We start from the raw sequence: 27,196 nt of genomic DNA on the forward strand, positions 1-27,196 counted from the left end.
CAAGAGGAAACCACCTGAAGGCTGTTGGAGGTGAAAGTGTCTCCTGCCTCTTCGGTTGTCTGATAGCAGCCTGAGGAAAAGGGCCGAGCTCCGTCACGCCGCGCCGTCGGTTCGCCTGCAGCCGGCGATGGATGGCGGTCATTTTCACCGCCCTGGATGCACACGGCCAACATGACGGCTTATTGCCAACCAAAAGTCCACCAGACCCAAAGATTTTTATTGAAAGAAACTTATTTGGAAACATTTTATTTCGTCTGATTTTGTTGCTTTTTGTTTCTTATATAAATTGTTGCCATTTTGGTCCATAAAATATCAAAATTTCCACTCATGTATATTTTGGTCCATTTGAACTCAATGGACCAAACTACAGAAGGACTCAGGCTGCTGCACTGGACCTTATCTGGGAGTTTTACAAAAACGCAACATTTTACCCAAAACTAGTTTATTGGGCAAATATTTTGGTAACTTTTCAGCAGGAAAAAGTTATAGTTCAACAACAGATTATTTCACTTACAACACAGGAAAATGTTTTGCTTTGAGTGAAATAATCTGCCAAGGCAATTTGACTGAGTGTTTGGTTTACTGAGATATTTACACTAGAAACTAGAACCAAAACTACTTGGAAATGTTTTTCAACCAAAATTTCCCCAAGTACTTGTTGTAAATTAACTTAACTCGCCCAAATCCAATAAAATCCGCTCTTAAAGAACTAACTGCAGCTGACTAAAACCAAACTGTAATTGTGGTCACAGACTAAATAAAAAAAGGATTTGATATTAAAACAATAAAAATTCCTGGTAGCAGTCCAGCCTGGCAGCTCTGGACAGCCGGCGGCAGGATGTGTCTGCAGCTGCTGTTAGAAACTCAACATGTGCTGAAATGTGAGAGGAAACCCATGAAGATCTGCTAATACAGCATTGATACAATTCATTTCCATCAATTATTCACAGGAAAAACATTTTCTGGAGATTAAATAACCTTTTAAAAACTCTGAAGGTTGAGAGAAAAATGTTATTGTTGTATTTTAGCTGATAAGTTCTCAGTTATTGTTGACATGATGGATGGATGGATGGATGGATGGATGGATGGATGGATGGATGGATGGATGGATGGATGGATCTCATGATCTGATCCATCAAACCTGCGACAGCAGAACAGTCATCATTTTGGACACCATCTTGTAAATTAGCGTTGGTTGGTAAGTTCAGCCTCTGATTGGCTGTCAGCAGAGCCAATCAGCCTAGTCAGCTTCTGATTGACTCTGCTGATAGCCAATCAGAAGCTGAACGAGCAGCAGATGACCGTGTAATTAGTTTAGCTCTGATGGATGGGAGAGAGAACCCGACTGTAAACCCACAATGTCTAAAAACTAAAGCCTGACGCTTTGATGACATCACTGAGCTGATTCAACTTTGATGGCGGCGGAGCGGCGTGTGTGTCCTGTTATTTTTAGTCGCAGCTGGTCCTGTTGGGTGGGGTCTATCTTTATCCTGTGTGACCAAAGAACAAATCGATACGAAACATACCCTGGGCCAATATTTGTGTAAGCATGCAGTGGGGCGCCACAACTCACCAGAGCATGACAGGAAGCTGGGCGCTGAGGCCCTGCGGCTCAGAGACGGCGGCTCCTTCCAGAGCTTCATCACCCATGGCAGGGGAATGTGGCGAAACAAACATTTAAAGGGGACCTACTATAAAAAATTCACAATTTACATGTTTTTGTGCTTCTAAAAACATCCGAAGACGTGAATTTCAGCAATAAGATACTATGTTTTACTTTAAGATCATGTTTATTGTCAGACTGCAAGAAAACTCATCTTACCAAGTATTTTTTCAAGTTTCTTGTGCAAATATTTTTGTTCACTTGAAATAAGAAAACTTTGACAATTTATCATCATTGTAGTTAAAAAACGAGTAAATTTGCAAGATAAAATTAACAAATTTTGAGATTTTGAGGAAAAAATGTGGGAAACAAATTAGTTTCTGAGTTTTTCTAGCAATTTTTTTCACTTTTGGAGCTCAAAAACTGTTTTGTTTTTTCCAGAACTTCTCTGAAATTTACCCGCTTGCTGTTGATGACTAGCAAGCAGGTTTTAGCTGTTACGTTCTCAGTAAAACGCACTAAATCTTAAATATACGCCTGATATATATGAGAAAAAGGCGGCCGGTGCTTTGCTACTAATTGTCAACAGCTAATAAAGTCAGAAAAAAGTTTCAATTTAGAAAAAAATAACAAGGGAGAGGGAAGTAGCTCAGTTATGCTAGCTTGACTATGATAAAGTAACATGTGGATGTGATGTGGAATTCGATATTTTTTTAGTTCTTTTGTTCTTTTTAAAGTCAACCTACACACCAAATTTGACCAGATTACCAAGTGTTTAAATTAGCAAATTAACCACGACAGTGTTAGCTTAGCTAATAGCAACGACAGCTAATTTACCACAGCGATCACTTAGTTAGTAAACGCCAAGCCTGAGAACATAAAACCGATTAAATGTTCTGCTCTCTGCGTGGAAAATGTTTGACGTTTTTTTTGGTGTTGAATCCTGAAACATGAAGTGGCGTGGTTGTCAGTAACTATGGCAATGAGTCTGGGTGTAGCGTAGCAGAAAAAAAGCGTTTTTGAGTTTTTCTTTAACGGTTTTTCTATATTATTTTTTTCCTTTGCTGAGGCGCAGCTCTCTGAATTAATAATCCCTCCAGGATTCATTTTGGTAACGTTATTGTTCTACTGCTTTCTGCCAACGACCACAAACACAAATAGATCAGAATGAACACTAATACTTTCAGTGTGAATGGAGCCTTCATCAACTTTATCATCATTTCAAGCTTAATCTTAATTCAGATGGAGTCCAATAAACTGGTGAAGATGCTGGGTTTCCATGCTGAAGTGATTTTTAGTAGGTTTGCATTGAATTGATCCCAGAGAACGTGTAATTACCAGCAGGCCCATCTCGCAGCTCCGCTCTGCTCCTCCGTATCCTTCCGCTGTGAAAACGTCCCAAAGAGACCCTCTGCTAAATGATAATTAACTGCAGATACAATCCATTCATTTTAAGGAGGTGCAGCTCACTCCTCCTCTTTCTTCTTTCCTTCTCCTGCAGTGGCACGGAGCATGCACAGCAATCTGCTTTTTGATTTATCGGTGGTGTCTGCGACGCAGTTCATTTGCAATCTATTACGGAGTATTTGCTTTGTGTCACAACGCACCTTGAACACACTGCATCATGTCAGAGCTGGTACAGGGCAGAGTTTGGGTTTATTGGTGGTTTTTTCCCCCACAGGAAAATCTGCAGATATTAATACGAACCAGGGCCGGCCAAAGCATTTTTGGGGCCTGAAGCAGATTTTTATTCGTGGGGCCCACATCAGCACCAGATGGTTTATAATTCCTAATCCTAATGTACCTACTGCAATTAGTATAATTTATAACTAGTTTACATCATGACAGCGTTATTATCGCTGGTGATTTGGTGACAATAATTCAAAAAAGTAACAAAAATAACAAAAATTGGACAAAATAAATTTTTTCTAAATCACTTTCTCTAAATATAAAACTTATGAAACTTTCACAAAAACTACAGGTGTGTTTCTGTGTCTGGTGAGTTTTTGGTTAAAACATCTTTGTTTTCCATTCAGTGGGTAGAAAATCCAGAAATTTTACACAAGTTGGTGCAGAAATGCTTCACACTAAAATTATTCAAGTAAAAGTAAAACGTAAAGCACGGTAAAATTATCCTGAAAGTAATTTTTTTCCAAAAGTTACTGAAGTAAATATAACTAGTTACTGTTCAGATGTACCTGTTAGCTGCAGGTGAAACTCAGACAGAGACGTTCCCGCCTCCACCAGCCGCTCTTAGCACTCGGCGGGAGAGCAGATCTCACTCTGCAGCTTCCTGGAAGATAAATAAGTTTCAGGCCGAGGCAAGCGGCGGGCCGGAGGCAGGCGGCGGGTCAAACCGGGGCCGGGTGGAGGACAGCTGGAGGCAAAGTCAGCGGGGCGTTGCCTTTGTGACAGATGGAGGACTGAGAGGGCTAACGCTTAACATGATGTTGCTCTGCTGCGATGTGTGATCAGGATGAAGGTGATCTGATCCAAATGGCCCAGGAACACATCTGCTACCGCAATCTGAAATGCAAATGCAAGTTTGTTATCAGCTTTTGACATTCTGCAGCACTGATTTGCATTTGAAGGGCGGCCTGGCCGCGAAGGTGAACACTTCCTCTCACACGGTGACGGTTCAAACAGGAGGATGGAGGAAAAGTTCAGAAAGCAGCTTTACATCCACGTCTCCAAATCTGTAACCTCCAAACTAGTTATAAACATTTTTCTACAGGAATTATGTCAGAAAACGGCATTACGTGGAAAAACTGGGCTCCATTTATAGTTAGTGATCATTTTACATTTTCTAGCCTCTTATTAGAGAAAAAAAATTTTATTTTTCAAAGCCATATTTTCTCATGTTATTCATTAGTCTATAAATGTCACAGCTTCAAACTTAAAGCTTAATTAGCAAGTAAAATATTCAGTGTCAAAATAAATACTAAGTGAACAAAACTAAATATTTAGTCTGCAAGTAATTATTTAGTGTCAAACTTGCTATTTACTTATTTATTGTGTAGTATAAGGTTTTAGTTCTGTTACACTGGTAGCCAAGTAACGACATTTCGTTGTCAAGATTCACCTTGTGTTTTTTTTTTTTGTACAATGACAATAAAGGAAGTCTAAGTCTAAAATATTTAGCTTGCTAACTAAATATTTAGCTTGCTAACTAAATATTTAGTTTACAGCTGATGTTTATAAACAAATGAATAACATGATAAAAATATGACTTTGTTACTTCGCAACAGACATGAGTTGCTTCTCCAGTTTCCATTTCTCATGATGAATCTCAGAAGAATAGCTTTGTCTTGCTGTGTTACTGTTGGGCGGCCATGTTTGGCGGCCATGTTTGGTGGCCTCTGGGTCGCCGGCGCCGCCTCATGCGACGCCGCTCAGACTTGCTGCGTTTGCTGCGCTGCAGAGCGAGGGTTTACTGGCTGGCAGACCCCACTGTCACAGCAAATGGTGCTGTTGGGAAAACAAACAGTTGCAATGAGACGGGATCTGCCAGAGAGGCTGCTGGACGCCGCGCCGCTCCGAACACACCAGGCTGGCGATGGAGGAAGAGGTCAAAGGTCGTTCAGTTACACAGGCTGAACCAGAAACCTTCTGAAATCTGGGTTTTTATGACTCATGTCCAACTGTAGGAACTTTATTTTAGGAACTGGACTAAGATTGAAACAATTAATAGATTATTGAAACAATCATTTAGTTTAATCGTTAAATGGAGATTTTTAAAAAGGAAACATTGAGAAGTAATTAAGCCAAAAATGTACAAAAATATATACACACTTTCCATTTGAGATAAATGTGTTCTACCTAAAACAGGTTTAGTTTCACAGAAAAAGAGTCGGTAAAAAAGAAACAATATAAATATATCAAGCATCTTTAGCTGTTATTAATCTGTTAATACAAAATAATCACCAGATCGTCTCTACAGTGTTGACGTTTAGCAGAAAGGACTCAGCTTTGTGGACGTTAAAGTTTTCACTTGATGTTGAGAAATGTATTTGTTAATTTTTTTAAACAGTTGCATTCTGCTTTAAAAAATCACAATAATTTATATAAGTGACAAAAATAACAAAATCAGGCAGAAAAATGTTTTTCCAAATTAATTTATTTCAATAAAAAACGTATAAAACTTTAACTAAAACTGCAGGTGTGTTTCTGTCTGGTGGATTTTTGTTTTTTATTCAGTGGGTAGAGAAAACAGAAATGTTCTCAAATAAGAGGAGGATAATAGTTAAAAGTACAGCAGAGTAAAATACTCCTAAAAGTGAACTTTAAAAAAAGTAACTCAAGTAGATTTATGAGTAAATATAACTAGTTTTACCCAAATCTGTGAAAAACATTCAGTTAACCTGGTCATCATTTCAAGTTACATTTTAATTCAGATTTAGTCCAATAACCTCTGAAGTTGCCAGGTTTTCATGTTAAAGTGATTTTCTGACTTGCTGAATTGATCCCAGAGAAAGTTTCTTTAAAACTCTTTTAAAAAAAAATAACTCAAGTAAAAGTAATCTGAGTAAATGTAACTAGTTACCATCCAGCGGAGGCTGGGTCTGCCGTGGCGCTGTGACATCACGCCCTCCGTCCCTCTCTCTGCCGCGTCTCTGCGGCTGCGCATGCGCGTCGGTACGCGCTGCTTTCCGTGTCTCTTGGAGAGCAGAAAGGATGCGGATGAATTTTTAATGAAACGCAGCGTGGCTCCTCTCCGCTCCCTCAGATCGCTTTCCAGGACGGCGTGTCTCTCATGATCACAGCAGCGTGAAACACAGCCGGTCACACACACACAAACACACACTTTCACCTGGAAATCAACGCTGTGCAGCACACACACACACACACACACACACACACACACACACACACACACACACACACACACAGCAGAGCTGTCTCTTCCTCACATCGTCCTTTGGATGACTGCGTGGACAAGTTGTGAAAATGAATCTTTTATTTGCCCACAGAGTTTCTCACTGTTTTCACAACTAAAACCCTGAAAATAACGTTTGATTAAAAAACTATTTACTCAGCGGTTCTGTGAATAAAAACCCAACAAATGTGAGTTTCAAATGGGAAAACAAACAGAAGTGCATTTCTTGTGTATAGAATAATATTCTGATCAGTTGCATCAAAAGCTGCTTTAAGAGAAAACAAAATAAATCTTACAAGTTTCTGATTTTGAACTTAACTGTGTGTTAAAAATATAACCTTACACTAGAAAGTTGTATTTACTTTATATTAATACATCATCAATTGTGTGTTTTTAAGGAAACTGTTCATTAAAATTGATCAGTCATTCAGTTTGCACATCTGAAAACAGAAGTCAAGATGTAGCATTTTTCTTGCATAATGTGAAATAATTTCTGGTGTAAATTACAGTATTGGATTATAATAACTCACAGCTAAAGATTTTTAATCTGTCAGGATTTTAAACAAGTTTAAACAATTTAGATGAACTTTATTATATTGTTAAGGCAGCAGGTGAAGCTTTGTTTTCAAGTTGAATCACCGTCAAATGTTTTACAGTGAACGTCTCATTAAATATTACTGTATTCATCTCAATCCAGGGAACTTTATTTGGATTTTTCAGCTCAGTTTGTTATATTTAACTCATTAAACATTTGTAAACTGGAGAAAAACAAATATTTACCAATTCTTTTCTGTCTCTGCTCGTCCTTGTAAACTGGACATTTGCTGATTGTTTTTCTAATTGACTCTGTGGAGTCAGTCGGCTGATGTAGGTCACAATCTTCTCCAAACATCCTTCAGAAACGTTCTCGTAGCTCGCAGAGAGACGGGCTCGTCGGAGCAAACGCTAGCTGCATGCTGGCTTAATTAAAACGATAATCCAGCAGGATTAAGTGGCGATCAGACAGCCTGTCATCTTCCACAACCCGACCCGATAACTTTGCTTCTCCGAGGCCGCAGAGGCTGGCAGCAGCGGCAAGATGAACCGAAAGGACGAAAAGGACGATTAGGGCCACTGGAAAAAAATCTCAAAATTCAGATTTTTATCTCAGAATTCTCAGAATTCAGACATAAGTTTCAAATTTATGACATTTTTTCTAAGAATTCTGACTTGAATCTCAACATTTTTACGTTTTTCTCAAAATTCTGACTTTATCTTCAGAACCTGACTTAAATCTCAGAATTGACTTTTTTGTCAGAATTCTAACGTTTGTTTCTCATTTAATCTGAGAAACAATTTATGTCAGAATTCTGACAAATGTCTAATTTCTGACTTTTTTCCCATGAGTTCTGATTTTAATCTAAAATTGTGTACGTTTTCTCAGAATCCTGACTCTAATCTCAGAATTGACTTTTTTCTCAAAATTCTGATTTTAAACTAAAATTTTAAAAAACATTTCTCAAACATTTCACTTTTTTCTCATTTAATCGGATTTTAATCTCAGAATTCTTACTAGACTTAAATTTCTGACATTTTTTGTGTTTTCTGACTTAAATTTTGTTTTCTGTTTTTCTTGTTATTCCAACTTTCTGTCTTTAATCTCAAAATATACTTTTTTGTCAGAGTTTTTAATTTTGTTTCTCATTAAATTTGATTGAAGTTTCAAAAATTCTGACTTCTTTCTCAGAATTCTGGCTTTAGACTCTATATTTGTCAAGTTTTTTCTTTGAATTCTTACTTAAAACTCAAAATTTTGCCTTCCTTACTTCCATTAAACTCAGAATTATGAGATGAAGTCAGATTTTTCTCTAGGTGGTCCTAATCCTCCCGCAGCTCGTCTTCTATCAGACTGTGAGACCAGGAAGGGATGTACAAGTCGGCAGCGTTTAAATGAATACAATGAAACAGTAAAATGAACAAACGCCTGCCTCCATCCGTCCCATCTTCCTCTTCTTCCTCCTCCCAGCATGCCTTGCTGCAGCAGGTCAACAGAAGACATGTGGACACTCTGTGAATTCCTAATGGGAACCGAACAGAGGAGAGACCAAGAGGAGGTGGCCTGACGCATCCATACTGCAACCATCGGCTTTTTTTCCTACATTAAAGATTAGAAAGAAGAAAAAAAAAGATCTGCAGAGAGACGCCACGCTGAATACCGAATGCCTCCCCCCAACACACCTCCACCTCTCATCCCGCTCCGAGCTGCTCCACTCCTTCGTGCTTCTCTGACCCTCTCACGCTGCCTCGGCCTCTCGATCTCTGTCTCCCACACAGGAGGAGGAATCAATAGCCACAAATTAATCATTCTGCCATGGGAGGCATGGGAGGCTGCAGGGACTGGGGCGTTTAACCACTTAGAGAAAGTTTCTAAGAACCTTTAAAGTTTATTTAAAACCTTCTGATTTTCCCAAACTGAGGGGGAAAAAAGTAATGTTTCATTCAACCTGTACTCAAGCTGTGCGTAGCTCAGGTGTGATGAACTTTGCAACTGACAGACGGTTGCTATGGAGTTGCTATGACAACAGTAAGCAAGCCATAAGCTTAGCGTTATCTAACATCTAAACAATAAAAATGATTTACAGCTACTACTGCATCACAAGCTCTGAGTACTACCAGTGATATTTACTGTCGTACTTACTGCAGAACTAGCAAAATTAGCTTAGCTAATGTAGCTTTTAAGTGCTAGCTAAGACAGACATGTAGCCTTCATGTTTGTTGCTACATGTTCTCACTCTGCCAGTCACACAGACAGTCCTTACAATCTGTTTCAACATGGATTGTATGCATCCTCCACTCTTCATGTTCACTGGGTAGTTAGCTGTATCATAGCATGAGATCAGAGGCAGCTTGTCCACGTAGTCCAGTGCTTCTCAAATAGTGGGGCGGGCCCCCTTTGGGGGGCGCGGTGCGATACCTGGGGGGCGTGTGATCCTGGGGAACAGGCTTTTTTTATTGCCGTACTAGTAGAAAGTGTAATTGCGCACAGTAGGCGGCAGTGGCGCTCTCATTGTTACTTCTGTCACGTTTGCGACAGTGCAACATTTTACGACTTACAAGACAACAGGTTTGCCTTGGTTAGCAGTGTTAAGTCAACAAAAAGCTCCGACTGCGTTCTGTCTATGGCCTCCGTTATTCAACAACCCCCAACATGAAAAAGTTTTTCACAGGGATGAAAAGAAAAGCGGAGAGAAACAAAGATAATGAGACAACAGAAAGTCAACCGAAAGCTAAGAAGAGGAAATACGACGAAGCGTATTTAGCGCTTGGCTTCACTGTGACTACAGTTGGAGAAGAGGAAAGACCGGTGTGTTTGCTGTGTCTAAAAATGCTCGCAGCGGACAGCATGAAGCCAAATAAATTAGCGCGTCACTTAAATACGTTACATCCCAATCACGCCGATAAGCCGCTAGAGTTTTTTCAGCGAAAGAAATGTTAATAAGGAAAAATGTTATGCAGAGATGGATAGTCACGGTGGGGAGTGGGGGGCGCGAATAGTTTTCTTCTTGCTAGGGGGGCGTAACGGAAAATAATTGAGAAGCACTGACGTAGTCTGACATGTTTTCATTCTCCGTTTCATATGGATCGATTCCGACGGCAGCCATTTTGTTCATGTGTTTTTGTCTCACACATCAGTCTTTTTTTACTCTCGAAGCCATCAGTCTGCTATGCATTGCACATAAGTTTGCCTACCAAGATGGCGCCGATCACTTGTGGGAACTACATATGGAGAGACAGTCGCACTGTCTTCTCTGATTTCCAGCTTTTCCTTCCACCAGAACTCGGGGCCTGAGGAGATGCGTTGAGCTAGACAGACAGGAGAGTTTTAGATAGGTTTTAGAGAATAAGGAAGGAAGGAAGGAAAGAAGGAAGGAAGGAAGGAAGGAAAGAAAGAAGGAAGGAAGGAAAGAAAGAAGGAAGGAAGGAGGGAAGGAAGGAAGGAGTTTTCCTCAGCTTTGCTGAGGAAAACTTCCGATATGTAGTCATCAGAGTCACTGGAGCCGCTCCACTGATGACATCACACCCTGTGGCTCACAGGTATTGATCATTGTATGGCAGGCCACTTTAGCATACAATCACTTTCATTTCACTGTCCGTAAATACATTCCAGATCAGAGGTAGCCTAGATTTTTGCCATTAGGACATATTGTTACGTTTGGAGAACACGAGGGCTACTTTATTGATTAAAAGTTCTGTCTGAAAGCCCGTTACCGAGCTGTCCCAGCAGAGTTCCACCCGTCACTTAGCAACCCAAGTGGAGGTCCAGCATGTTTTTGTGCTGTACAATGGCCGCTGGAAAAGGCAAGCGTTCTGTTGTTGACTTGCTGCATTCTTGTTGGTTGTGCAGTAGGTTCCACTTTTGCTTTTCAAAGATATTCTTTTGTAGTTGATAAATTAATTGTTGGTAGCTGAAATATGTGTTCCAGGAAGTTAGAAATTCATTGTAGGCGTCTTGAATTAACACTTCCATGCAACTTAACGGTAAATCGGACGTCATTTATGCTAGTCGGAATGTAGTAAGATATTTCTCAAACAGATTAAAAATATATTTAGAGATATCCTAGTTTAGTTATATATCTAGTTAGAAACAATCTTTATATATGTGGAATGTAAACGTGGTGAAATTGATTTTATGTCTAAACGGACTGTCGTATCAGTCCATTTAAAGACATCTGAGTCATGATGTTTTTGTAACAGAATAACTTCAGCTGGTGTTATGTTCATCCCTGCTGTATGTAACTGCATTTTCCTCACTGCCTGTAAATGTTGCGCTGAGTTTGAGTTTTCTGCCACTTTTATCTCCACAGAGACTTCATGTTTTCTGAAAAACCTTTTCTTCAAGGTGCTGTTGAGGCGCTCAGTTTCAGGAACAGGGAGACGAGTTTGGAAGAATAGTGTTGCAACAAATATTTCAGGGTGCTTGAAAACCTTGAAAATGCTTGAACTAGAATTATTTTCAAGGTTTGCAAAGTGTTTGATATTCAAACTGCAGTTTTGTCATGAACTGGATCTTATGTTTAATTAAAAGTTTTATTGATGAAAACTGATATTTTCATGCACATAATAAGACAAATACACATTTTTCTCTCTCTTTAAAGTTAAACCAGATTAAACTTTTCTTGTTTTAAGGAAGTGAGAATAACCAAAATTGTTTCTATTTTCTGAATCCTCATTTGTAGCTTTTTTTCCTATATTGTGTTTAAGCATTTAATTTAGGGTGATTTACTTTAAGTCATTAGTTTGGATTGATTCAACATAATGAATATTTATTTTTCCTAATTGCTCAATGGCTTATTGATTGGCGTATATTTTACACATTTAATGTTATTGAAATTGTCTTTTGTTTTATTTTTTGTTAAATTAGTGTTTTGTTTGTGGACAAGTCAGGTCCACAAACTTTTTAAAACTTCGTTATATTTTAGTTTATATTGAATGCAGAATACTATCACAGGTTATTATTAATAATAGTAACAAATTATGTTATAAAATTGTGTCTTTTTCAAGTGAGTTTTGCTGTTTTTCTCTCCAAAGTGTGAAAACTTGGCAAACTGGAAAAGCTCTTTTTGGTCTGCAGTTAAACTCATTAAGCTGCCAGAGTCACTGTTTGTTTTAATCAGTCAGCGCTCCGTCTTGATCTTTAAAACCGATCGTCCTCCAGTCACACGGCTGTGATCCATCCATCTCTCCATCCATGTCACAAGCAGTTGGCAGCCAGCAGCCGCGTGCGTCTCTGCGAGGACACGGCGTAAGTGTCCCTGTGGCTGCGTCGCCTGTGATCTTAGCTGGAGACGGACGACAGAAACATCCTGTTTGCGCTGCACAAACTGACATATGAACATAGCGTGAGTCAGAAACAGCTTAAAGGCAGCCAACTGTAACAAAAATGCAAAAAAAATAAGAAATTTCTCAGTCGCAGTGAATTTGATTATGACTGATATTCAAAGTGGACACCTACACTGCGAAAACACTAAATCTGAGTATTTTTGTTCCAGTTTCTATTGCAAACTAATTTACCAGCAACTTTTTAGCAAGATAAAGGACAGGGGTGTTCAAAGTGCGGCTCACGGGCCATTTGTGGACAGATTTCTTGTGGCCCCAAACTGTAGTTCAAGATTGATACAAATTTGTATATTAATAACAAGACAAATCTTTTTATAACCAAACTTTAATTGTAAGTAGAACCAGAACCATCTATATCAGAGATACACCTTTTCATTTATTAATTAAATTAATTCATGTTAAATTTATTTAGGTAATTTATTTCTTAATTTGTCCAACTTACCTTAAAATTGTTTGTACATTTTATTTGCTGTGTTTTTTGTGTGCTTTATTTTATCTTTGGTTTCTATTGGTTTGTATTTATTATTCAAATTTCTGTTTAATGTCATCTGAATGATAAGATGTTCATGATGTTCATTGCTGAGTTAAAAATAAGGAATAAATCACAATTTAAAAACAGTTACTTGTTGCAAACTAAACTCCATGTTATTTTCTATAAACAGTAAATATCCCAGAGTTTTTCCTCGTCCTGCTGCTCGAATCTTAAAGTTTTCAGTCAGGGAACATTTTTAGTTTTGAGATCATTTTCATCTTTTCTTTTTAAGCAGCAATCAGAGGATTAGCATGAACTGAATGTTTCCATCCTAATTAGTGAATTAGTTTGACATTCAGTCCAGGAATGAGTCAACGGTTCAGAGTCAGCATCTTAATATCTGCTCTGAGATTAGATTTTTTTTACTTTTACATTGTTGTTTTCATGCAGATTGGGTTGTGAAAACGTCCCCCGTCAGTTAATGAGGGTTCGCTGCAGCTTTCCCAGCATTCTCTGTGTTTATCGGCGTTCCCCCATGCGGAGCTGATTATATGATTGTGATGCGCGTCGGTGAAGTGTTGCCGTTATTTGTCACTGCGTGGCTCCAGTCCGGGAAAGCCTCTCCTCCCCCTGGAGCCAGTCTAACCAGAAGGACATGATGCTCTCAGCTGCCGTGACTCACTGGTGCGTCTGTTCCCGAAACTGGGAAATCTCATCCCACCATTCCCTGTAAACTCCACCGAGTCGCACAGATGGGTCCAGGCAGGAGGATCCCCAGCTGGTGGAATGATTTGCTACAACAGAGCCATGTCACTAAATAAGACTTATCATGATTAAGTGGAGCAATAAACAGATATTGTTAAAATAAAATAAAATAAACGCTATTTGGAAAATGAGTAGTTTCAAAAACCTTCCAGAATGTGACGTTACAAATCAACAGAGTTCCGTTAGCGGAGCTCCAGCATGTTTGGTCAGCTGGTTTTACCACTGAATGCTCAGTACAACGGCTGCTGGGAAAGACTAGTGTTTTGTTGTTGGCTGACCATCCAGAATCTTCTTGCTGCTTTCTTTGTTGGTTGTGTAGGAGGCCACATTTCTGCTTTTCAAAGATCGATTTTTTCACGCCAATGTAAACGATGAGTTGGGGTGGAAGGATGTCGCTAGCAGCGGTTTATTTGTATTTAAAGTGACAGGATGCCCTGAAACAGCTCATTCTGAAGTAACTAGACTGAAGTCTCATTATCTAAAGTGTTGCAGAAAGTGTGAAAGTGTGATGAATATGTTTTGAATAGACCATAGATTGATCCTAACTGGAACAAGGACACATAACGTTTAAGAGAGTGGTAAATATGGATGAGCAACTGACTGCTAATTCCTGCCATAAATATTCGCTTTATGAAATTTTCACTGTTTCAGGTTTAACATTAGAGTCTTTTGTTTGTTTACCAACATGCTGGAGTAGCATTAGCTTCTGGGCCGGAGCCTCCATATTCAATAATTATTACAATCAGACTGGTACCTGTACATTTGGCAGATTATTTCACTTATTACATCAGAAAAATGTCTTGTAAGAAATAATCTGCCCACAGAGCTAGTAAAAAAATGTAAAACTTGTTTACTTAAAATAAGCTCCTATTTCTTTCTGAAAAGTTTTTTATGAATAACTTTTAGACTTATTTACAGTGTTTTCAGACATTTGCACTAGAAATGTAAAAAATATATTGCTTTTGCAGTGCAGGAGGTAAAATTTTGCATCTCTATCCAAAATAATATCAATATAATCAACAAACACAAGCTTTGGATTGTGTGTTTTCTTAAAAACCCTTAGATATCGTTACCTTAAACGTCCTGATTGTTCCCCACCTTCCAGTGACAGGAAAGCTGCCCGACTCTTTTGTCCTGATTAGTTTTTTACACAACATTTTGCTGAGGGTTGACCTGAAGCCCTCTACTGCAAAAACATCTTACCAAGTATTTTGGTCTAGTTTTAGTGCAAATGTCTTGAAATAAGACAAAACCAACCTAAAAATAACTATTCAGCAAGATACAGGATCTTGTTTTAGGTTAATAAAGAAAAAAAGGTTCATGTTCAATTGGCAGATTATTTCACTATTATAAGACATTTTAACATGTTATGAGTGAAATTGTCTTCCAGTGGAACTTATCAAGCTTGTTTTAAGTCAATAATTCCTTATGACTGATGAAAAAGTTGGGAGATTATTTTACTTATTACATGACATTTTCCCCGTGTTTTAAGTTAAATAATCTACCAATGGAACCAGTACTAGTTTTGTCTTATTCCATGTACTAATAATATATGTTCAGTAGAAACTAGACAAAAATACTTGGTGAGTATTTGTGTTTCTGCAGTATTTGTGCCGTAGCGATGAGGTCTTCCCTGGTTCTGCAGCTCATTACTGAGACAAATATCCAGATTATGAAGATGAATAAGGCGATTAGGAGTTTTGCCTTCCAGCTGGGAGGAGGCCGTTCAGGTGGTCGTGCCAGAGGTTGTCGCCATGTACCATTCAGCAACTCGTTACGTTTTCATGAACAGTTTGTTTGATTAGCACATTTCAGCTCTTCAAACCAATCATGAAACCAGCAATTTTATGCAGTTTTCTGGAAGTTTGTTCCAGATTTGTGGTGCGTAGAAGCTGAATGTTGCCTCTCCATGTTCGGTTCTGGTTCTGGGGATAGTGCATTTACTATCAGTGTATTTAAAAAACTGCAATGTAAGCACATCACATGAGTCACATGATTAGCAACTGCGTGTTTCTGCTGGTGGAAACGATGAATAAGACAACAGGAAGTGGTTTGATGATGTTTTTTAAAGGCTCCCAGTGTGAACAAACATATTCTCGGGTGATTCCAGTCGCTTTTCGGAGTATCGAAAGAGTTTTGCGCACATTAGAAAAGGAAATGCAGGTGTTAAAAACGCATCAGCATCTCTGTGCGTGTCGGCCTCTGCCTGGTCAGGCCCAGATCGCCATGGCAACAGAGGCGAAAAGCTCTCTGATGTCCACATGGCAACTGTTGGGACTGAGGTGGGAGGAAGAGGAGGACACGGGGGCAGGGAGGAAGGCAAGGGGGCTCTGGATACTGACGCACTCAGTGGCCAACAGGAAAGTTTTTGAGAATGCCGCCCACCGCCGGATCCAAACGAGCTCCAATCTTCTCCGTCTCTCACCGTTCCGAACTCTGTCTGCTTTAAACGGCGCCTCCTACTCAGTCAAGTCCTTCTGACCCTCTGCAGCCTCCTCGTCGCTTCGCCCTCCCCTTTCCGCCCGGCGCCTCCTACGTGTTTGTGTCTCATCAGAACCTTTGTCTGCGTGGAGCCGCGGCTGCTGTGGATCCATTTGATCCGTGTTTTGAGTGGGCAGTTCTGACCCGGATGTCTCTCTCATATGGCGTCCAGGAAGAAGCTGACAAGTCTCACTTTCCTTCTACCTGCACACAGTGTGACGGCAGTCAGGACCGACTCACTGTCAGTGTTACAGAGTCCGTCATGTTTTATGGTAACAGAGTCAAAGTTTGCAGTAAAAACTCCAACAAATCTTTTTCTGTCTCTCTGTTATCAACACCAAATCATTAAAATCACTCCGGCTCGGTGCAACCGGCAACAAAAGTTGTAAAATTTGTTACATTTTCAGCTTTTGCAGTTCGCTTTCACACTGCACTGTCACTTATTTATCGGCATTGATTTAGTTGGGAGATTGGTGATCGGCTGATGTTTACACGTAAAGCTCATCTTATCCCCTGATCTTATCCACCTCAACAAACCACTCAAATAGAGCTGCCCGCACGTTTGCAATTAACTATATTTAGAGACATTTCAGAAAAAATAATTGGCATCGGCCGAAATCTGATTGCTTAAAGATTGACCAGAAAACTGTAATCAGTGCTAATTGAAAACCTGTTCCCCTCCTCGCCTGTGGGGGCGCTGCACCAAGAACTACTGAGGGAAACCACAAGAAAACCTCTGAAGAAGACACAGAGCGCAACCGTGATTTTATCAGATATTGTAGGATTTCTCTGCTGTCTTTGTTTAAAAATCACAAAACATTTTTCCCGTAGCATTTGGTTGTATTTACCCAGAATGCCCGGCGGTATAGTCCACTTCCTGTTTCTGAGACGCTGTGTTAGTTTTAGGCGATCACACACACCTTCCAAAAATTATCCAGTTTTGTTCAGACGACAGAATATTTCCGAGGTTTTAGCTCATAGATTTCATTTTTATCCAGTTTCTGTTTCCTGTTGTTAAAACTTTCTGGGTTTTTCCGGGTTGGTTTATAATTTCCTGGTTGAATCAGTGATTTTGATGTAATTATCTCTCTTGCTGCATGTTTTCTCTCTTTCTTCTTTGCTGTTTTTTATTCCACATTATTTCACAAAATGATTTGCATTTTAAGAGCTCTCAGCTGTCAGCTTTCATCTCCAGGTCAGGTGATAATCATGCCTGGGAAACTGAGCTCAGCTTTCTAACAACTGCAGTTCAATCACTTCATTCATGATTTGACAAGAAAGTCAATTACTTTTCCCAGAGGGCCGTGTTGATTTGGATCGCTTTTTTCTCTTTATGAATCAAATCGTCATTTGAAAACTTTCTGTTTTTTGGACTGACTCAGTTTATCTTCCTGATGATGTGAAGCATTTATGTTGGTTAATGAGAATTTCTTAACTTTCCAATTCCGAATTGTAACTTCAGAGTTCAAATTAAATGCTGCATAATTCATTTGAGATTAATTTATTTCATTATTTTTTTTAAAGAAGGTACTTTAAGGCCGTGGCGTCAAACTCATTTTAATTTTGGGCAAATTAAAGGTTTTGAATCTTCTTAAAGAAAGATTCTGAATGTATTGATAAATGAATAAATCCTGTGTCTGCATTCAGCAAGTAGTTCTTAAAGTTAAATAATGATTTCACGTCACAAAGCAGGATTTTGTGACTGTTTTTGTGATAATCAAGATCACAGATTTTGTGGTGATCATTTAGAAATATTTAAGTTTTTGTATGACATTAAACGTAACTTTTTGCTACTGGTCATGGATGAAGGTTTCTGCACAACTGAAACGCCAGCCTATCTATTCCGAGACTTTTGTGGCGGAAGAGCAAATCAGTAGATAAGATTTGTTTAACATCTCGCAAAATAAAGAAAATCAGTCCAGCCCTAATATATGTGACAGGAACTGAAGAGCCACATTCCAGATAATCCTTCTTTCCCCAGTAGGACTGCAGGAGAGGCATTGATGGTCTTAGTAACTGGAAGCCAGGATCCGCGTCTGCAGTCGTGTTCATCTGAGCTGGACCAGAACTCTGCACCTCCATGTGAACGCAGCCTGGGGAAAGACTCCTTTTTCTCAGCAGCGTGAACAAAGAGCATCACGGCTACGTCACGGCGCCGTGAACAGTCGATCTGCACGGTTTGTGTTTGTGCCTGTAAACGAGCTGACCGGATAAACCCCGGTCCCTCAGGACTCGGTCCAGAGCCTTGCTGTGTTGTGCGACTATAAATCTTCAACACACACGCCCTCTGTCTCCTTGCCACAACAAGCCTCCTCTCTCTTTGCTGCACTCCACTCTTGAGAGGCCCTCAGTCTCTGCAGGGCGGTGGGAGTGAAGAGCTTTGTGGCTGCAGAGGGCAGGAGGGGAAGCAGGAGGCTAGCATGTAGCTCCTTACAGCTACATGGAGGTGCATCGGTCTGTGGGAGCAGCACCAGGAAGATCCGCCTGCAAAGTCGTTTATAATCACCTGCTTGGAAAATAAAGGACGTTCACAAACCTCACAGCACGTTATTTAAGTACAGAAAGCCATTTGTAGCACAAATAACTTGTCTGGTTAAAAAGTCAGCTGGTTTCTGACTTATAAATACACCTGAAATAAGACAAAACAAACTAACTGTTCATCAAGATGTAGCAGCATGAAGGAGATTTTATGAGTGTTTATGACTGTCATAAAGTATAATTCAGTAAATAATGACCCTTATAATGAAACTTTGCATTAAAAGGATCATTATTTACTGAATTACACTTCATGACAACAGTCACAACAGTCATGTTTATAACAGGCGTTATGTTTATGACAGGTCATGTCAATCTTGTGCACAAACAAAATGTTACCAAAAATACCCAGTGGGTTTTCTGCATCCCTGCGTTGACATTCATGATGTTGGCTGGAGATGCCTTTATGTTAGCAGCCTGCTGTGTTGACATGAATTACAAGACGCAGTACATTTACAGCGGTTCCTGTCATATAAATCTTTTCAACACGTTAATTAAAGTCCTTCCCCTCCCAACAGCTGCAAACCAAATCCTGAATCCACTTCATAACGTTATTAGGACACACACGGTGCCTCTGCTGCTGCTAGTTAGTCCAGACAGCTCCACCGGGACAAAGTCATGCAGCCGAATGTAAACACAAGTCATCTTCCTGAAATACGCTCAGAGAGGAACTGGAGGTGTGCACTTTTCTTCTTTCAGTGTTGCTGTTTCTAAACACATCGGGTTGAATAAACAACTTTGGACGAGTTGTTTAAATTTGGGCTGCTGTTTACAACATTTGACAAGTTTTTAGAAAGAGTTCAGAGGAAAATTCTTTGGAAATAGTTGGCAGAAAATGCGTTATTTATAGTTCTCATAGGTTTGAGCCATGATCCACGCCACTGAACCGCCATCTTGGTAGGCAAGCACAGCACAAAGCAACCAACAAAAATAAAGTAGGAGTACTCAGAAATTATTTAGTTATTAGTTTTATCGGAGGCTGAGATTTGGGTTGGTGGGAGTTTTTTTACGTTTGGGTTGGAAACAGTCAGATCTGGCAACCCGGATTCAAACAAACGCATTGTTATTTCAGGTAGGCGGCGGGTCGACACCTTCAGCGGTGTGTGAACAAAGCTTTAGTGGATTATGTGCCTTTTATTTTCGGTAAGATTCAGCGTTCACCTTCCTGCTGATTACGGAGAACCCGACTCTAATCTCCAGTGTGAAGGAACTTTGATCGGAGCATCGAGTTCAAAAAGTGTGCAGCTCTGTTGAACTCCAGAGGGCTTTTTCACGGCTCAGCAGTTACTGTACCACTTAAAACTGATGTATTCCACCTCCTCCCCGTCTTTCTGCTCCCTGTCCTTCAAAGCCTTTCTGTTACCTGCTCTTCCTGCTATTATCTCTCCGTTCCATACTCCGTGAAATTCTCCTCTTTTTTAACCCACATGCTTGTTCTAATTGCTACAGAAACCTGTTGAAGGAAATCGATGTTTTTTTGATTATCTGCCAATGCTGCGTCAGCAGGAAAAAAAATACGTGTTTCAGAACGATGGATTGGGACTAAGAGGGATTAGTGGGAATATTAGCACAGAGGTTCCCACGCTTGTTCGGACGTCGAAGAAAAACAAGGTTGCATAATTAATTGGTTGCCAGTCAGTCACAAATCTGGTGACAATTTGTAAACTTGGTATATTTAAGACTGGACAATAAATAAATAACAATGTTGTGATGGATATGTGATCAATATCAGAAGATAAATGATACTAAATATTATGTAGGCAGAGGAAAACTTTAGCTGTTGAACCACTCAGTGCTAGCTGAAAAAAGTTGGTGGCAACAACATGTTAGCTTACAGCAGAAGTTTCAGGTTTCATAACAGTGTCGTGAAAACTGTAGATAAAAGTCATACCACTTGGATGGAAGATATTTAAAACAAAAAAAATAAATTATCGATAGATTATCAATATTGACTAAAATTAAATGCTAATATCTGCTGTCGTTATTCTGCTTCCTTAAATTTAATTTGTCATCATATCTATAATATTATGCAACACATAGGAAGCCCAGGTATTGTTTGCATATTCAAAATAAATGTAAAAACATTCAGATATTGTGAAAAGTTTTTTCAGCCATGTTTAGCTTTAGCATAAGAACGAGAACATCAGAAATGTTTTCATGAGAAAAGATGCTAACAAAGAGTTAGCTATATCAGCACATTTATAGGAGGAGAAACGTGTCAAAAATGTCCTGATCAAACCAAATCTTGTTCTGTTGATTCTGTTGGCAGAAATGTTTAAATACTAATGATTGATGTTCCATCAGTTCCTCAGTAAATAAGTTAAAAAAATATTGAAGTAGTGCTTTAGTACAACTTTTAGCGACTCAACCCACCTCTTGATTGTTCACAAAGTGAAAAGCTCAGCCCGCTGTGTCCATCACACCCCGCTGCCATAACCTGCCCTGCTACACCTGGCACCAATGCAACCAACACCTGCTCCCCTAATTACACCGGTGGGAGAGGAGATGAAAATGTTAATGAAACTCTCATCTGGTCCCGTCACATTCCTCCCCACCGGCCTGCCGCTCGCCGCCATTGAAGACCCAGGTCACCGTAATGGCCGCCTTACGGAAGCCTCTCCCTGCCGACCCCACCTGGAGTGACCTCATCAGTGTGAAACTGCCTCACATCGGGGAAAGTTGCCGCTGCGCAGCAGCTGGGGCGGCTCCAGGTCGCAGCAGCTGCTCCGCTCTTGTTTACAAGCCGCCAACTGCTGCAGGCCTTCAAACAGAGCCTCTGATATTCGCTGCTTTGACGCGATCCGGGCTGGCCACTACCTGATATTACTTAAATGATCAGATTAAATCCACCTGTAAGCCAGAAGGAAGCAGCCAGAACCAACGGTAATCTGTTTAAGGGAAACAAACATAGAAAATTAAAACCAAATTAATTCCTCCTTCTGATGTTTTTCTGCTGGATATTGGCTAATCTTCTTTAATGGAAGAAGATTAGGACCAAAAAAAGATAAACAAACAAAAATAATTAAATTCTAATCTCAGAATTTTGACTTTTTCTGATAATTCTGACTTTGATGTCAGAATTCTGTTTGGGTTTTTTTTTCTTCTCAAAATTCTGTTTTCTCATAATTTTAATTTTCATCTCAGAATTCTGGCTTTAAATTGTAATTCTGTGTCATTCAACATCAAAATCTAACAAATAACTAAATATTCTTTGGCATATGTCATTTATGTTGCTAATATATAAAAATAATCACATAACTTTCTCTTCCTTCGGAATTTTTGTTTAATTGCGAGAACATATTCGCAGAAAGAAAAGTTGTTTTAATGAGGAAAAGAGCTCAGATGCAGGATTTGGCCAAATAGTCTCGATTGTTTGCATGATAGTTTAAAAATCCTGGTACTGATCACAACTTCATGCAGATGTGCTAAAAGGTATTTAGTATTCCTCTAAAGTATTTAGCCTTATCTGTAAAACTTAGCATAGCTTCACAAGAAACTCCTGTTGGAGTTTTCATAAACTTATGACTTTATTTTGGTTATAATATGAACTTTATTCTTGTAATAAAAATATTACATATATTTTTGTTGTACAGTTGACCTAAATTCAGAGTCCAAAAGAATTAAATATTTCCCAAAATTAAATATCCTAAAAATCAAAAGTGTAATTAAGCGATTAAATTAGTTTATACTCCTAATGAAAATGATTTTTTATTTATAATCAGCCTCTTTCTTGCTGTTCTTTGTCTAACTTTTAAGGAGACTGTGGGTTAACTCTCTCCAACTTTCTGTGTTTTTTCCCTGCAGGAAACTTCAAAGGAATGTGTAAACAGATAGACCATTTTCCCGAGGAAACGGATTACGAAGCGGATCCATCAGAGTACTTCTTACGTGAGTATCACACAATCCTCCGCCTGCGTCCCGCTCCATGTTGGTCCTCTGCTCAGCGGTGCCGGCCGGACCGGGTCGAGCCAGAAGCAGCCCGTCTGTTTCTGCTGTGTGTAACACAACGTGCAGTGTTACAGTCAGCTGTGCAGCCTGTAAACACAGCACATCGATTTCTGCTCCCATCCCCTTTGTGCAAGCAAGACAGACATGCTTGTCGGAGTCGTTTGATTACAAGTCCTAAACATCTCAGCAGCTCAGGAAGAGCTGCTGTTATGCAGCTCTTCCTGCAGTGTGCAGGAAGAGCTGCACACTGCAAAAACACAACATCTCACCAAATGTTTTATAAAAAATGTCTGACTGCATTTGAAATAAGACAAAACTCACTTTCAGGAAGTTATCAAAGCTTTTTTTAAGTCAGTAATTCCTTATTGATGGAAAAGTTTTAGTTTCATTTGCAGATTAAAAGACATTTCTCTCATATAATAAGTGAAGTAATCTCCCACCAATATTTGGGAATTATTCTGGTGGTATTACAGATTTTTTATTATTAAAACTTTTTTCTTGTAGTTTAAAGGCTTTCATTTTCCCAGTGTGGCCCTAAAACAACAAAGTATTTATTGTAAGAATAAAGTCATAATCAGAGTAAAGACTGTTCTCAAGTAAGAGTAAAAAATGATTTAATAAAACATCTACTAAAGTACAAAGTAACTGATCAAATTATCAATCACTTAATATTCAAAAATTACATCATCAGATGGGCCACAGTATAAAGTTTGTTGGAAATGTTGGTACTTTAAGAACTAAACTCTCAATAATTCATATAAGTAGCATAAAATAATAAAATCAGTTTCTTTCAATAAAAAACTTATGAAACTAACAAGAATTGGATGTGTGTGTGTGTGGAGGATTTTTGGTGAAAACATGTTTGTTTTTTATTCAGTGGGGAGAAAATCCAGAAATTTTACTCAAATAAGAGTAAAAATATACTTCATAATAAAATGTAATGCATAGTAAAAACAAATTCAAGTATTTCAAAAAAGTTACTGAAGTGTAAATAGTCAGTGCCCAACTCCTGTCTTCATATTGAACACACTTAATTCTCGTCATTAATGTTTTATTTTGTAGTATTCGCCCTCAGCCTCCCTCTGCAGACACGGGGACGTTTGGGGTCCCTTCAGGTTTTCCTCTCAGTGATCGGAAAGCGTCGCTCTGATCTTCAGCCGAGGCGGCCTCTCGCCGCGCCGCGCCGCACCGCACCGCACCGCGCCGTGCCGCGCCGTTCGTGCCAGCCCCGGAGACAAACCCGGCCAATTAGGCTGCGTTTGACTCAGCGCTCTGAGCGCTTGTTCCAGTCCGTCTGTGCGATGGAGAGGGGTTATGACAACGGCTCTGGTAATGGCTCTAACTGAGCCGCAGCCGCGACGGCGGGAGTCGTAATGAGGCGTCCATCAGGGCGGGGATGATCCGCCGCGTTCTGTGAGCGTACGTTAGTTAACCTCCTTGCCGCGCTCCTCCCAGTGGCCTGCCAATTAGGACACTCACATCCATAAATATTTCAGCCTCGTTCTTATATGGGTCAGGCCTCTCTTGATCGCCCTCTTTCTCTGCATCTCTTCACGCTCCTGCTATTGCGTTGCACTTACAGTCATGGTGATTCATAGCGTTACACTTCTGAAGATCTCGATATTTTTTTCCTTTGCTCGGTGCACGATGGGGTCACAGGAGGCGGATGCAAATTTGTTACTGTTGTTCATGAATTTCAAAAGGGACGATGCATTTAATATGCCAGAGTTACCTACCTACCCATCTGTTGTCAATATGAACATAAATACAGACAAATTAACACGCTTCTTCCACAAAAAGAAAATAATGATAAACGTCTTTTTTATCTGAAACCATCATATCAAGTCACAAATTTAAAGACCAAAAAGCCATAAAGCACAAAAGTTCAGCTCCAGAAACAAAGGACAAAAGAATAATTTTATTTTCTAGGGGCAATAATTTAATTTTCTGGGTGTTTTAACACCTGATGGACTCGGTTCAGTTTGGGATCAAAATGACAACATTTGTAACATTTCCAGCTGCTGTGGTTCTCTTCCTCACTGCTCTCAGTCAAACCCACAAAACCAACTTAAAACCCTCCTCGCCTGTGGGGGCGCTGCAACAAAAACCACTGCAGGAAACGCCAGTAAACCTCAGAAGAAAACATTGAGTGCAGCTTCTATCATCACAAAATGTAAACAAAAACAGAGAAGCTTCAGATTTTAGTGGTGATAGGATTTATTTTTTGTCTTTGAAAAAGCAATTTGTCTTTAATGTCCCGCTAGCGCTGCACTCACGTTTGTTTTGGTTGTATTTACCCAGAATGCCTTGTGCTATAATGTGCTTCCGGATTTTGGTAGTGGTTGCTGGTCCACTTGGCATTCACATATGCATTTGAACGGCACCAGAGTTCATTTCAACTGAACCGAGGCTGAAGTTTGTAGGTGGACCAGAATTTGCTTTTTTATTTGATTATATTCAGAATCCTGAAGGAACCAAACTTTCTAGACAAATGAACAAGAGTTGGATTAAAGCAAACTAAACATGGTTTAGAAAATGTTAGAATAATTATTTAAAAGATTCATCTGTTCTTACGCTGTCTGGTATTTTATAGTTGTGAGACGTTTCCTTAAAGAAAACGATGGCAAATAATTTCACATTGTAACGAGAAAATGTGTTTTCATTAGTGAAGGAATCTGCTGGAGGAACAAAATAGTTTAATTTATTTAAACTATTTTGCAGGAAAATTGCTTAAAAGTCAGTTTTGTTTTAATTTCAAGTGAACTAATATATTTGCACTTACTAGAGTGAAAAATACTTACCTTAATATTTATAAAATACTATATTATATTTTATGTGAGACAAAATCATAACGTTCATTAATATTTTTACAGCCATCTTCCAAGATTAAACTTAAAAGATTTTTTTCTCAATAAGAAATTTGAGTATTAAATTACAAACTAATCATTTAAATTGTTTGGCCCACCTGCTGTGTCCATAGTGAGAAAAAAAGAGACTGGTTGAAAAATTGGTCGAGTTACGCAACAACAAAAAAGTCACTTCAGGTGAAGACCCGCCGGAAATGACATCACAGAGGAACTCGCTGGCCCAAAAATTGTGCTGATGTCATCACGAAGCGTGGCGAGGAGGAGAGACGACACGGTTGCCAAGCAGAAAAAATAAAAACACACACAAATCCTGACTTTATTCTCCTAAACACTCAAACGTTGATGAGCTGGATGTGTGTGTGTGTGTGTGTGTGTGTGTGTGTGTGTGTGTGTGTGTGTGTGCGTGTGTGTGTGTGTGTGTGTGCACTCCGCTCCCCCCAGCAGCCAGGCAGTTTGCATATCCAGGCTGGGTTATATAAGCCAGCTGAGGCACGCTGAAGCGCCAGTGGGTTTTTAGATCATGCCGTGTTGGAGCTTCCATCATCCGCTGCTCAACTAGGCGCTAAGCAGCTGAGAGGAGATGAAAGAGGGAAGAAAACGCCCAGTTATGCAACACGCTAATACTATAACCGCAAAACACGACTTCTACGAGACGCAGAGGCCAGGTGAGGCCAAGTAGGACTGATTGGCTTAAATCTGAAATTTAATTGGATTTAATTTTCCCCTCATCAGGTTTTGAAAAAAGAGAACTGCTTGATGAAATTCAGAAGAGCCAAAAATTATATGAATACAATAATTTGTTCCATTAATTTATGGAAATCCTCCAGAAAAGAAATGTTGACATGGTTAAAACATGGAAACAAATGAGTCTTTAACAACTGACAATTTATTAGCAAAGTGGCTTCAAGCTGTTTTCACACCTGATAATCCGGTAGATTTGGTTCCATTTGGGAGGAAAATTACAACTTTTGTTACATTTTCAGCTTGCAGTGTGAAAGTAAACCAAACCATTTGACAAACCTGTTCCCCTCCTCACCAACGGTGGCGCTCCACCAAGACCCACCGAAGGAAATGACACGAATACGATGTGATCGCAGCTTCCTTCTTCATGACAAGTAAACAGAAGTGGAGTGGCGTCAGATTTCATCGGTTGTAGAATTTCTCTTGTGGTAAAAGACTAAGCTATTTCTCTTGCATTTACCCAGAATCCCCTGCGCTATAGTCTGCTTCCTGCTTTTGGAGCGCTCTCCGGTCCGCTTGCCATTCACATATGCATTCAAACCATATGCATACGTATCATTCAAACTAGTTTAGAAAAGCCTTTCCTGTGTGAAGTTTTTCTCTATCTTATGTTTGGTTTAGCTTATTATACACAACTAAAACCAAACCAATCTGGGCCCAAACAAAATCCAAAAACATGCCCCTCCTGCTCAAACTATGGATTTTCCCAGTGAGGCTGATTGGACAGCAGGTCCTTGTCAGCGCTGCTCCATGGCAACACATGACCAGGTGACCTCAAAGACACGAGAGGATGACTGAAACAAAATATTAAATAAAGCAAGTTGCTTCCTCCAAACAAAATCAATACATTTACCAGATTAAGTTATAATGTAGGAAGTAGAAGAACAGCAGCTGTTAGGGACGGGGGTAAATCCCTCACAGCTTCTGTCTCGCCGTTATGAGCTGATCTGGGAGTGTTTTCTGACATTGACGAGGCCCTCGTCGCCCTCGGGGCGTCGCGGGGTGCTGGACGTTGGCCTGAGCTGGCTTTG

At 39.6% G+C, this 27,196-nt stretch overlaps 1 protein-coding gene across 1 annotated transcript in view; it reads left to right on the forward strand.

Moving 5' to 3' along the window:
- The window catches only part of cacng2a (calcium channel, voltage-dependent, gamma subunit 2a), a 54,015-nt gene that overhangs the window by 9,700 nt on the left and 17,119 nt on the right, over positions 1-27,196 (forward strand). Inside the window, exon 2 of the mRNA XM_055052187.1 lies at positions 22,414-22,497. Within this exon, the coding sequence (XP_054908162.1) occupies positions 22,414-22,497 (84 nt within the window). The remainder of the gene's footprint in view (positions 1-22,413; positions 22,498-27,196) is intronic.

Source organism: Poeciliopsis prolifica, unplaced genomic scaffold, assembly GCF_027474105.1.
Source record: "Poeciliopsis prolifica strain line A6 unplaced genomic scaffold, Auburn_PproV2 SCAFFOLD034, whole genome shotgun sequence".
In the NCBI taxonomy this organism is placed as follows: domain Eukaryota; kingdom Metazoa; phylum Chordata; class Actinopteri; order Cyprinodontiformes; family Poeciliidae; genus Poeciliopsis; species Poeciliopsis prolifica.